The sequence below is a fragment of the Amblyraja radiata genome, chromosome 16 (genome assembly GCF_010909765.2).
Source record: "Amblyraja radiata isolate CabotCenter1 chromosome 16, sAmbRad1.1.pri, whole genome shotgun sequence".
In the NCBI taxonomy this organism is placed as follows: domain Eukaryota; kingdom Metazoa; phylum Chordata; class Chondrichthyes; order Rajiformes; family Rajidae; genus Amblyraja; species Amblyraja radiata.
The window spans coordinates 17,052,747-17,066,658 of record NC_045971.1 but is presented as its reverse complement, the minus strand read 5'-3'; the positions used below and the strand labels follow the sequence as shown (position 1 = coordinate 17,066,658).

The following is a 13,912-nucleotide window of genomic DNA, read 5'->3' as shown; positions in this document are numbered from 1 at the left end:
TCTCTGGACATTTCTCTGTTTTACGCTGTCTAGTTCCCCAATGATCCTTAGCTCAATGTCTCTGTCTCACTAGTTCATGCGGTTTTCACACTAGAAGTCCCTTGCTCTCTTTCTGCCTGCCTCCCCTCTTTGTACACAAAAATACTGGAGTAGCTCAGCGGCACAGGCAGCATCACTCAATAGAAAGAATGGGTGACGTTTCAGTTCGAGACCCTTCTTCAGACTGAAGTCTGGTCTTTCAGGTCTGGACCCGATATGTCACCCATTCCTTCTATCCAGAGATGCTGCCTGTCCTGCTGAGTTATTCCAGCATTTTGTGTCTATCTTCGGTGTAAACCAGCATCTGCATTTCCTTTCTACACTTACTAGCTTTCTTGGACATTAGTTTAGATATACAGCATGGAAACAGGCCCTTCGGTCCATCGAATCCACACCGACCAGCAATCACTCTCCATACACTAGTTCTACCCTACTCACTAGGGGTAATTTACAGAGACTAACCTACAAACGTGCACGTCTTTGCAACTGGAGCACCCCGAGAAAACCCACACGGTCACAGGAAGAACGTAAAACTCCGTACAGACAGCACCCACAGTCAGGATTGAACCCGGGTCTATGGCGCTGTAAAGCTTTGTCTTTATCCCTCTGACAGACGTACTCCCCATCTATTCGTCTGCTTCCTCTCTCTCAGGGTGACATCCTGTCCCCTTGTCTTCCTTTTTCTCTCATCTCATTTGCTCTTCTCTTTCCAGATGCTACAGAACAGAGCACACTTCCAGTCGCTCATGTTTTACAGTATATTAAACAGTGCAATGCAGTCCACAAGGTGATTTAGGTTGGGACGTTATAGTTCCTTCTTGTCCTGTCTGTTCACAAGCTGTGACACACAGAATGGAACTAAAACAGCAGCTGCCAGAGGCACGGCAGCACTTTTGCAGAAGGACAGGAAATAAAACAGGAATTCCCTCTGCGTCGGGGGCTTCATCGAGTCGAACAGGTGCAGGACGATCAAGGAGACCACAATGCAACTTATTCTGAAGCTGAGCTGCTGGCCTCTCTTCCCTTTGCAGCTCTCCGCATAAATGGGTGAGTTCAGAGCTAATCCCAGTCCGAACAAGGCTCCCATGTTCCTCACCAGCCCGGCGAAGGGGGTGGTGTTAATGTGGACCCACTCAGCCCGGGCGCACCATCTCTGGGCTTTCTCCAGCGACCACAGCAGGTCGATGCCCAGCACTTTCAACAGCAGGTAGAAGCCCAGAGCGAAGGAGAAGAGGAAGAGGGTGATCTGAAGATACCTCTTGAAGTTTACGTTGTAGATCGCATTAATCCGGCCAAACACCTCGGCCACAACCATTCCTGTAGATGGAAATGTCCAATTAATACCTTGTCAAAATTATATTACTATTGACAGACAATATAGAGTCAATAAGTCACAGAGTCACACAGCACAGAAACAAGGCCTTCAGCCCAATTCATTCATGAAGCATATCTAAGCTAGTCCCAGTCCCATTTGCTTCTAAATACATATTAAATAAGCAAGTGTCAATTGTAAAGCCAGTTTTAGTGATATATAAAATGTAACACTCCATCATTTTTTCACCCATTTTTGATGACACAGATCTTACTACCAAACTGAACATATTCCTTGTATTCCTTGTTTGTATTTATGACACAGTACGTCTTGGATTTTAAGTACACTTGAGCCAACTATGTACATACACCGCCATCAGTTTGATGCAGAGGTTCAAGGTGTGTCAGGTTCAGTCACTGTGCCTAGAACGGCATTGAGCAGTTACATTTGCAACTGAAAGAAAGAATACGCACCTGAAAGAACTCCGGTAAAAACCTGGTGTGGGAAATGAGCAGCCAGAAACACCCGGGACGTGCAAACACACACCTGGATCATGCAGAACACCGTCCACAGCACAATGTGGAGACTCCTGGAAAAAGGGAATGTTACTCTTGCTGAGTTAATGAAAATATGAACCCTTTACTTTTCACTGTACCTGGCAATATACTAAACTAAACTACAATGAAATACTGGAGGGGATGAAATAGGGTGTTCCAGTACTTCATCCTCCAGCCAGCTAATGTACATTCATTTGCAATTATTTTTATTGAATATTATAACAAATTAAATTAACTTGATTATATTGGAGAAATCGACACAGAATGCTGGAAGAATAGGAATAGGTGACATTTTGAGTCTAAAGAAGGGTCTCGGCCCGAAACGCCACCTATTCATTTTCTCCAGCGATGCTGCCTGACCCACTCAGTTGCTGCAGCATTTTTTGCCTATCTTCCGTGTAAACCTGCATCTGAGTTCCTTCTACATATATTAGAGGAATCCTCTGTTGAGACTTAAGGCACCAGCAAAATTCTAATGATACTTATATCAGTTATATGTGCTGTAGATATTTTCATCATAAAAGCAGATAGATATTCATTAAGATAAGGTAAGAGGCAGCATTTTTTTCATCATTCTAACAGTATTTTTGGAAGTTTAGCTTCCAAAATTAGTTACTTTACTGATGTTGCACCAGTGTAAAATGTATTGACTGTCTTTTTAATCAGTAACTAGGAATAAGATCACATTCCTATATCCAGGAAAGCCAGATCTATTGTCGGTAGCATGCCAAGAGTCTCCCATATGGAACTAAATTTTACAGGGCTGAATCCATATAAAATAATCCAAACCCCGTGCTGCCTGTTGGACATCAACACACAGACTTTTATATAGAACATAGAACAGTATAGCACAGGAACAGGCCCTTCGGCCCATAATGTCTGTGCTGGACATGATGCCAAGTCCAATTCTAATCTGCCAGTGCACAATTCATATTACTCCAATCCCTGCATATCCATGAGTCTATCCAAAAGCATCTTAAAGGCCACTATCATATCAGCCTCCACCATCGCCCCTGGTAGTGTGTTCAAGGCACTCACGACCCGCTGGGTAAAAAGCTTTCCCTGCACATCTCCTTTAAGCTTTCAAGTTATAACCTCTAGTCCTTGACATTTCCACCCTGAGAAAAAGGTTCAGACTGTCTAACCTATATATGCCTCTCATAATTTTCAATTAGGTGCCCCCTCAACCTCCGGCATTCTGGAGAAAATGATCTAAGTCTGCCCAACCTCTGCTTGAAGCTAATACCTCCAGTAGATTTAATATTTAGTAGCCTCACCATTTTTGGAAGCCACTTCGCTTTTTTTGTAGTCCAAAGGTCAGGAATGCAGACACCATCACGTACCAGACACCGGCTGAGCCCATCGCATGACCTGATGGACTTCCTGTCAAAAGGATCATTCAGAGACTCCGTTATAACCAGGGTTTTCAGTTTTCAGTTGCCTGACATTCAATGGTCAAAACACTTTTATTTTTTATCTACATAAATAAAGTATTGAAGTTGGGAGGTCATTTTAAGACATTGGCGAGGCCACATTTAGAACATTCAGTTTAGGGCATCATGTTATGGGGGAAATGGGCTCATAGAGTCACTATGACTCTATGAGCTTATTACTGGAGATCAAGTGACTTTGAACGGTGAAAGGAAATTAAATGTAAAATTAACCTGACCTAACAACTACAGTTGAACATATGAATATATACCACCAATTTAAGACATGAATTGCCTATACCAGAACCATTATTAATCCAGTAATGCCAGGACACTGGGCCTTGAAGTGAGAAAATCAGAAATTGCATATCTCATTGGGCCAAGATCAGACTATTCAGGGACTTGAGACTTGGGAGTAGCAAGATGGCCCCGATATGCGTGTGGTCCCAGAAGATAATCTATTTGCAATCATTTCATTCTTTTACTTATGTAGGATTGTACTCGCGTACAGTAAAATTTGACTGGATAGCATGAAGAACAAACTTTCAGTTTATCTTGGTACAAGTGGCAAAAATAAACTAAACCAAAGTTTGATGTTTTAGCTTGATACAAGATTTTCCCATATCGGGACCAGTTTGATACACGAATTGTTCTCACCTGGACCAGTTTCACAGGTTAAGGGAAACTGTTGTAATGTGGGAAGAGAGGAGTTAGCATAGAGCTTAGTCTCGTGGACCCACCAGTAAGGTCTATGTCCAAATAAAAACCTGTGAAAGAAAGAGGAAGGACAAGGTTAACACATGGGAAACCTCCCACAATCTGGCATCGAGTACATTAGATCAATATTTGATGTTGATATTGTGGGCAATATTGCACAACGTTAAGATTTTGGACAATATCTAAAATCAACATTTGAATTTGATAATGTTAGCAATATCCCATATTGGCCGTAATGCATTATTGCAGCCAATATCCGATGATTATGTGGGATACAACAAACACAAAATGTGAGTGGAATTTATCCCAAAATCTGTTTAAATTTCAACATTGTTGGAAATGTTTAACTTTTCTAATAGGACACTGTGCAATCAAATATGGAAGATCTGAACCACTGCCTTAAGAAGAGTTAACATTCTATGGCACAGTTTGGGCAATAGCTCTGGAAGATACAGTATGAAAGTGGAAATCCACATAGAAGATTCAAGTTGGAATCTAACCAGTAAGTAGGATGCCAGTGGAGCTTTCCTCGTGCCAAGACTTTCACTAAAATACTCAGTGTTGCAACAATTCACGGGGGAATCGAGAAAGAAAAATAACTGGATTTCTATGCCAGTATGATTGGACTTAGACCTAAAGCCATGTTAGAATTACATTGACCTGGGCTGGTTTGAATGCTGGCTTAACATTTCCTCTCAATTAAAAACTTGTGCAAAAAATATCGTCTGATATTTATCATAAAAAAGCTTTATTAATCCATGTTATGACCAAAATAAGTATCGAAATATGTAGTACTAGGCACTTAATCATTATGATTCCTTATTTTAGTATTGATAATTTAAAATATAAATCAGTTTCAGATGGGGCAGAACTCCAATGCGTAACTATATTTGTATTCATTCACAGGATATGGGCGATGTAGCAATGCCATTTTTAGGTGAGAGAGGCAAGATTAAACATGAACCTGAGGGGCAGGGGTTCAAAGGGGAATATATGGATAGGTGACTTTTGGGTCAGGACCCTTCTTCAGACAAGAAATGTTGACCCAAAACATCGGCTACACATGTCCTCCAGAGATGCTGCTTGACCCGCTGAGTTACTCCAGTACTCTGTGCTCCACACAATATTCCAGCATCTGCAGTTCCTTGTGTCTACAATCATTAGCATTTGTTCTTTTCTGAAGTTAAGATTGAATTGAAAATGATTTACTTCAATTCAGACTATTTTGTATACCTGCAGCGAATTATACCAATGTCAGATGAAGAGACTAAGACACATTAAGGCTTTTAAAATGATTATTAAGGCTTTTTAGTCGAGACTTCTCAGCCAACACTTACCATTTAAAGATGAGGTTGAGCCAGTCCCCGATGACGGCCACCCAGATGAGTTTGACTCCCACCGCCTCACACAGGTGGAACCAGATGGGGAAGAAAACAAAGAAAGTGTTTCTCAGGTCAGCGGCGATGGAGATAAAGGTGAACCAGCTCTGGGAGTCCCTGTAGTTCAGCTGTAGATACTGCACCAGTTCCACCCCAGAGCTGTGGAGCAGGTCCATGCCAGCGTCCATCATCATGGTTCACAAGCTACCAGAGGATGCTGAGCTTTCAGTTCAGAGTCTGGTCTTGCTCCCGGGGACGGGCTTTATAAAGGGGATGAGCATGTTTTGCTCTCTTCTTATCAACTCTTGTTCGCAGCCAATGATCACAAGACTTTGAGCTAACTCCAGGGAAAACAATGTCAACGGCCTTTTTGGCTTCCACACCTGCGTCAGTGCTGTGACATTCGGATGCTGGAACAGACCCACGAGGCCAGTTCTTGTGAAAATCGTGCAAAATGATTAAACCGCGAACGCTATTCGCAAAATCAATGAGCAATCACTGAGCCACTTAGGTGATTCGTAGGCTAGCCCCACGTGTAATAGGGGATTCGTTGATCAAGTTATGCAGCCACTTGACCAGTCTCTGGGAATTAAACTTACATGCTCAGGAATCTGTAGCGTTGGCATGGGCAATACACGTTAGAGGTTTAGAGGGATATGGGCCAAACGCGGGCAGGTGCAACTGGTGTAGAAGGGACAAGTTAGGCCCAAGGGCCTGTTTCCACGCTGTATAACTCTACCACTTTATGACTCGTCACAAAAATAAAGATGGAAAAAGAGGTTTTGATATTAGTAGCAACTCATCATTGTAAAGTATCAGGATCCACTGGTGGGAATATCATGGTTGACTCTTTGATCCAGCTTGCTCTTGTTCCACAAGACTTAGTTCTCCCGACCATAATTTTATTCTTTCTCTCCTTGTCCAGTCTTGACCTGCTTATAGCCACAACACCCCGGATACACTCCAGCACGGTAGTAAGTTCCAATATCCTGATCTCAGGTTGGACATAAGAACATAGAACGTCGAACTGTAAAGCACAGGAACAGGCCATTTCAGCCCACAAAATCTGTGCCCAACATGATGCCTAGTTAAACTAACCTCTGCCTGCATTCGATCCATATCCCTCCATTCCCTGCATATCTAGGTGCCTATCTAATAGCCTCTTAAACGCCACTATCATTTCGGCCACAACCACCACCCCTGGCAGTGTGTTCCAGGCACCCACCACTCTCTATAAGTCCTCTGATTGAATTATACCTCAGCGACTCAGGGAGGTGTCGCCCACTAACCTCCAATGCATAGATATTTATCAGAGCTTTACCTTGTAGAAATATCACCTTTATTTATCCCCATCAGAATATTTAATATAATTCATATTTGAACATATAATATTGAACATTGTATAGTTAGTAGTACACATGAATAGGCCCTTTTGATCCACAATGTCCACACCTAACCTGATGCCAGGCTAATATTATCTGCCTGCACGTGATCCATATCCCTCCATCCCCTGCATATCGATGAGTCCATCTAAAAGCCTGTTAAGTCTTATTATATCTGCCTTCATCACCACCCCTATGGATTCCAGGCACTTACCACTCTGAATAAAAGATTTGCTCCCTATGTCCCCTTTAAATTTTGATCCATTCACCATAGATCTGTGTCCTTTAGTCTTTAACATTTCCACCCTGGGGAAATAATTCCTACTTATGATTCTTACTACTTTATCTTTGCCTCTCATAGTTTTATATGCTTCTATCTGGTCACCCCTCAGCCTCCAATGTTCCAAGTTTGTCCAATCTCTCCTTCTGACCTGATTGTGGTTTGAATGTCAAAACAGCGTGCACATGTTTTTTTCGTTTCTTGTGAAGTCACAAAACTTCAGTGAAGAATTAAGTGCCAAGGATCTTGTCTCCATTGTGTCGATTTGAAATGGTGAGCAAGAAATAACATGGTCATGGAAATGTGAAACCATTTTCTCTGTACATGTTGAAGGCACATTTTCTCTGCTGTATATGGTTTAAAATTGTCCAAGTTCATAGCCATCTTGCAGTAACTTTACATTTGCCGTTTCATCAGTAGAGGTATATGTTATCCAAACATTTCGTGATCACATTCAATGAACTTCTTTCAAATTCTAGTATGAAAATTAAAGCTAGAAATCTTGGAAGTAGCACTACAGATGCTGGATTACAAAAAAGGATGAAAGGTTCCGACTTGAAATGTCACCTCTCCGTGTTCTCTCGAGATGCTGCCTGTCCTGCTGAGTAACTCTAGTACTTTGCATCCTTTCAAGCTATGAATATCAACAGGTTCAAAAAACATTATTTTGTTAGAAAGAATCAGTCTTTGACTAAATTCATTTATAGCTGATTTTTCTATGTGCCATTCATGTGGAGTGTATAATTATAGTAGCCATAAAAAAAGTTCACCAATCTGACTTTAGGAACAGTGTCTGTAAACCTAGTGAACTCTCGCGTCAAAGGCGATCTCAACCCACTCAGTTACTGGGCTAAACTTCACTCAGTGCTGGAATGGTGTTGTTCTAATGTTGTTATCATCGCTGATGGCCAGAAAATGATTGCAACTGGGAACAACCCCAGTCCAAAAAACAGAGTCAACATCCCTTCTATCAATACGGGCTGCGTCATTGCAGCCAGTGGCATAGAAACCCAAACGTAGATGATGATTCACAAGGCCAGCTCTTGTGAAAATCACCTCAACTGTTTACAGAAAGAAAACTGAGATTGAAAAGTGTTGTTTTTTTAACTTGAATTTTAATTCAACCTTCAACGTATAAAATGACATTAAATTCCAAATTATTGTTGTAATACAGAAGCACCTCACCGTAAGATTCACTGCACGTTTTACTTTCCTTTCCAGAAAGGGTACACAGTGCTTAGCACATCAATGACAAGTAACAATGCCTGCTTGTCATTGACGTTGATGCGTCTGATGCCAAAGCCACTCTAGGCAGATCAAGGGGAGACCTGGATGATGGCCAACAAGAGGTTCTGCACAAACCCAGGTGTTTTGCTTTATAGTGCATTTTTGTTTGACTCTTCAATCACTTTGCAGGGCAGAGGGAGTGTGATGGAATACGGGGCAATGCAATGGCATCACCTGAAGCACAATCCTGCCATCTCCACACCTGACTGCAGACAAAAACCTCTGTGAGAGTCGGGATATACTTGTACTCCATGCCAGGTAAGAATCGTTAACTTTTAAATCCATTTTTTAATAGAATCCGGCCTCAATATGCAGATTTTCATGTTTAACAAGTGCCTCTGGCTCATGGCTTTGACTTGGTGATCAGTGCCCTGGGCCCAAGAGACAAACTAGTGAAAAGGTATATTTTAACTGCATATATGTCACTGAAATAAATACTGAGATATCAACAAGAACAACGGGAACACGATTATATAACCAAAACGGACCAGTCAGAAAAGAAAGGATCTTGCATTGGTCAAGATTTCCTGTTAACCTCCATCTTGCAATTTTGGACGATTGAAGATTTCTCTCCGTACATCATTTTTAAGAGGCTGGAAAGGGATTTCTTAAGGCTTTATTTCAAACCTTTACCGTAAGCACGTCTGAGAGATATGCAACATCTGCAATATAATTTGATCCGCATGTACCATGTTCAACCAATCATGGATTTATTCCAAGAGAGAAATCAAAAAAGGATTCAGATGATGTTGATACAAAATATTGAATGCAATACATCTTGAAGAACATTTTATAATTAAAAGCATTTGCCTTTTGCACATCAGCTCTTTGCTCACTGACTTGTACTGACTCCCAATAGAAACATTCTCATTCACCTATTTCCATAATGTTACCTTTCTCAATTGCTCTTTTATTTCTTCATATATGTTTTCAACACTGGCTTCTTTAGCAATCCCTGAATTCACATTCTCCACCATTTGTGGTCACGACCTTAAGCGAATAACTTTTCTCCCACATACCCTCTCGTCATTTCTGTCTTTCCTCCTTTAAGATGATTCTTTAACCCAAACTCTTTGATAGTTTTTGCCCACCTGCTTTTGTTGTGGCTCAATGCCAATTTCAATGCCAGTTTTTTCCTTTTTAACCCTCTGGTGATGCACCTCTGTATGCTATTTATTTGTTAGTTCGGGAGAGTTTCGGATAACCTCAAGTTCACCATGTGCAAGGTAGGAGATTGACCAGTAAAGCATTAGAACTGTTAAGTCAATAGGTAATGAACGCCTGGATGAAAGTTTCAGTGGGGGAATATTTTACAATGCAAGTGAAGACCTATATTGAGGGAAATAGAAGTTGAAGGGTAAAGTCGGGATAAAGTTAGTTTGATTTGGAAGTATTACTTCATAAGATTTTTTCCTGAAAGAATTTGTAGGAGTATATGTTAAGTATCTGCGATGTATCGCAGTCGCTGCCTCAAAAAGGCTGGCAGTATCATCAAAGACCCACAACATCCTGGCCACACACTCATCCCCCTGCTAACTTCAGGTAGAAGGTACAGGAGCCTGAAGACTGCAACAACCAGGTTCAGGAATAGCTACTTCCCCACAGCCATCAGGCTATTAAACCTGGCTCGGATAAAACCTTGATTATTAATAACCAATTATCTGTTATTTGCACTTTATCATTTTATTTATTCATGTGTGTATATATTTATATTATAGTATATGGACACATTGATCTGTTTTGTAGTAAATGCCTACTATGTTCCGTGTGCTGAAGCAAAGCAAGAATTTCATTGTCCTATCAGGGACACATGACAATAAACTCACTTGAACTTGAGCTTGTACTATGTTGCATTCAACATATCTGAACATATCCAGCCAGCATGTTCTAATATGTTGAATACTGGAAGAGCTACGTAATAACTTGCTGTTAATATCTTACGGTTGATAAATCTGGAATGCAAACTCTTATGAGCGAAAAGTGAGGTAGAGGGAAATGTTCCAACGGTGTGATTTACGATTTGTACTAGATTTTCCCACTGTCATCTTTGTTAGCTCCATTTGTTCCTGTGCATGCAATGAAATTTATTTGATTAACTCATTGAACCACTGGATCCAAATAGAAGTGGCATTAAACATCTGATAAATATTAATCAATAAAGCTAGCAGTTACAGCCAACCTGGGTGCTAATTGCATTGGCTTGTTTTCCAAAATTGTTGGCTCAAAGTTCTGTTCAAAATCACAACTATAACATCTTATAGGTACTGGCAGAGTCTGCCAGCAGAATAGGTAATTGATCACTACTTACCTGGCATAAAAACAAAATGTTTATATACTTGTACATTAACCTGAATGTTTTCTCAAAAATGTCCACTTCACTAATCTAATTTTAAATAAGTGACATTAAAAAGCGAATGGTTTCATTAATGTCTACTAGTCAGTTACTTGGTAAGATAAGTATTGTTTGACATGTAAAAGCATTGGAAACAGCCCCACTTATGACTTTGCAACAGAAAATACAAGCCCAATCCCAATTGTATAAGGGGCGGCACAGTGGCACAGAGGTAGAGTTGCTGCCTGACAGCGCCAGAGACCCGGGTTCGATCCTGACTATGAGTGCTGTCTGTATGGAGTTTGTATGTTCTCCCTGTGACCACATGCGTTTTCTTCCCACAGTCCAAAGACACAAGTGGCTTCGGTAAAATTATTAATTGTCCCTAGTGTGTAGGATAGTGCTAGTATACAGGCTGATCGCTGGTCAGCGCAGACTGAGTGGGCTGAAGGGCCTATTTACATGCTCCACGTCTAAAGTCTGAAATGACTGCAGCCAATTGATGGGTGTTAATGCAACAGGCAGACCACAATGTTTTTTGAAACAATATTTAGGATTGCAGACTCTTGAATTATGTTTGAGATTATTTGTACTTAAATCCTCAGATCTTTTTATTTTCGTTGGTCAATTAGAAGGTAAACTGTTCTAATAAAGCAAATGCAAACAAATGGCAATTATAGGCCTAGGTGCATATTTCATCAGCTGGTAAAGTGTATAAATGCTGGTCTTTATCCCATTCTTTACCATTTTCAATATTTGAGACTAATTGTTGGACAATTGAAAGGAAAAAAATAGTTTAGGTTTTATAGTTTAGGTTATTGTCATGTGTAGATACCGTGAAAAACTATTGTTGTGTGCTAACCAGTCAGTGGAAAGACTATACATGATTACAATCGAGCAGTCCACAGTGAACAGATACGGGATAAACGTTGAGTGCAAGATATAGTCCAGTAAAGTCCGATTAAAGAAGTCTGAGGGTCTCCAATGAGGTAAATAGTAGCTCAGGACCGCTCTCCAGGTATTGGTAGGATGATTCAGTTGCCTGATAACAGCTGGGAAGAAACTGCCCCTGAATCTGGAGGTGTGCATTTTCACATTTCTGTACCTCTTGCCTCGATGGGAGAGGGGGGAAGAGTGAAGGTGTAAGTGATGTAAGGCTAACCGCAGAATGTTCTAGCAGATCCATACAGAACTGCTGGCATTTCTCCACAGGAGTGCAGGAAAGTTCTGGAAGCCCCCAATGCATGTCAAATCCGAAGCGCACTGGGTTAGTTTTAAAGGCAACGTTCCAGCTGCCTTCTGCCGGTATCTATGGGAAATCCACTCTTGATCCCAGTGTGGGAGATCTGCAAGGCCATTGATTTGAACCGGAACTGTGTAAGCTGCAGGGAAGCTCAGGATGAATATACTGAGTGCCTTCCTTAATTAATTGTGTTTTATTTATGGATTTTAATTAAAAGGTTCAGTGGATCTTATATGTTTTTAAGTGATAATTGTATCCATCTTTGATTATTTCATTTTTAATAATCATTAAAATTCTGTGAAATAAAATGATGAGGGGTATAGATAGTCTCGAAAGACAGAATCTTTTACCCAGGATGGAATATCAAATACTAGAGGGTAAAACTTTAAGGTGCAAAGTTTAAGTATTTGATACAGAGGGTGGTGAGGACCTGGAATACACTGGTGAGGTGGTGGTTGAAGCAGAGACATTAGTAGCATTTTAAAGACTTTTGAATAGGCGCATGGATCTGTAGGAAATGGAGGGATATGGGTTATGTGCAGGTAGATAAGTGATGGTCTTTGCAACGTGTTAGGAACAGATATTACGGTCCAATAGACCTGTTCTTGTGATGTACTGTTCTATGTTCTATGTCATTAAATATTTTTGCACGTTCAGATATATTTGGAAATTCTGAAAAGCTTTGACAGATGGCAAAGCGGAGGATGTGAGTTTGAAAGTTGTCAAAGGCTTCCAGAGCAGCTTGTGGTCAGGTTTATCCTGGTCCACCCCAGTGTGATTGAGTTCCTGCCGGTGGTTTTTATGTCTGTCGGTAATGATGCAAGTTTTATCATTCCAAATGTATTTGGAATGATTTTGAGGTTTGAGCGGTGTTGGGTTGAGATCTGAATGCTTCATTTTGGAATCCAGTGACAAAACCTCTAAGGTACCAAAACAATGTGCCTAAAGAATTGCTAAGAAAATAAGTGATTGAAAAGCTGTCTGAACAGAGAGAAGCTGGGTTTGGGAACAATAGAACATGGGCACATGTGCCTCTTCAGGATTAATGTTTATACCTGTTGACAAAAGATATATATTTTCAGAGGAAATTATATATTTGTTATTTAATACAGCGTTTTTGCAACATGACACATTAAAAAAACACCCTGCTTAGCTGGAGTGAGTAAAGGCAAATCATTTTCACTGAGAAAATGTTTTTCATTCATTTTATCTGCAAGGTTGTGCAATCTCAGTGAGTTAGCAATGATTGGTGAATTTCTGAGAATTGCATTTTAAAAGAACTGATTATACTCTGAGAGTTTCAAACGACTGTCGTTAAGTGGGAACAAAGCCTATGATCATTAAACACTACTGTGTGAGCAGGCAGAATAATAGTTTGCAAATTTCCCCATGGCTTGAAAAATATTAAAAGATTACTGCTCTAGATGAATGTCTGATATCTATTCATTATGGTTGCTTATGCCGTGTCTTTACTGCACATATTGTGCATTTGAATCACTTATTATCTTAGCAATTCTTTAGGCACAATGGTTTGGTATCTTAGTGGTTATGTCACAGGATTCCAGAAAGAAGCAGCCAGATCTCAACCCAACACTGCTCAAATCTCAATATTCGGTTATTTTAAATAAATTTGGAATTGTAAAACTTGTATCATTACCGGCAGCCATAAAAAAACAATCCAGTTATCTGCGCCCTTTGGTGGGGGAGAAGGAGGGTGGGGGGAAGGGAGGGGAGGAGTAACACCCGATGGAACAACCAGTCTCGTCCAAGGTGTTGGGTTGGTCTCAGAGAAGCTCATATTCCTTTCTTTCGGCAGAAAGCCGACAGTCTTCTCTCAAATATTCTCTACTCTTCATTCACAGGGTGTGGGTGTCTGTGGTGAGACAAGCAGCTGCCTGGCCCCATAAGTTCCTCCAGCACTTTGTGGCTTTCTCAAGATTCCATCATCTGCAGT

At 40.7% G+C, this 13,912-nt stretch overlaps 1 protein-coding gene across 1 annotated transcript; it reads right to left on the bottom strand.

Annotated features, from left to right (window-relative positions):
• Positions 1-236: 236 nt before the first annotated feature.
• Positions 237-5,692, bottom strand: LOC116981982 (glucose-6-phosphatase-like). Its single transcript, XM_033035244.1, has 5 exons — positions 5,393-5,692; positions 3,996-4,105; positions 3,186-3,291; positions 1,825-1,940; positions 237-1,356 (listed from the first exon to the last, which is right to left on the bottom strand). The coding sequence occupies exons 1-5, from the start codon at positions 5,626-5,628 to the stop codon at positions 845-847; spliced, it is 1,080 nt and encodes a 359-aa protein (XP_032891135.1). The 5' UTR covers positions 5,629-5,692; the 3' UTR covers positions 237-844.
• Positions 5,693-13,912: the final 8,220 nt, after the last annotated feature.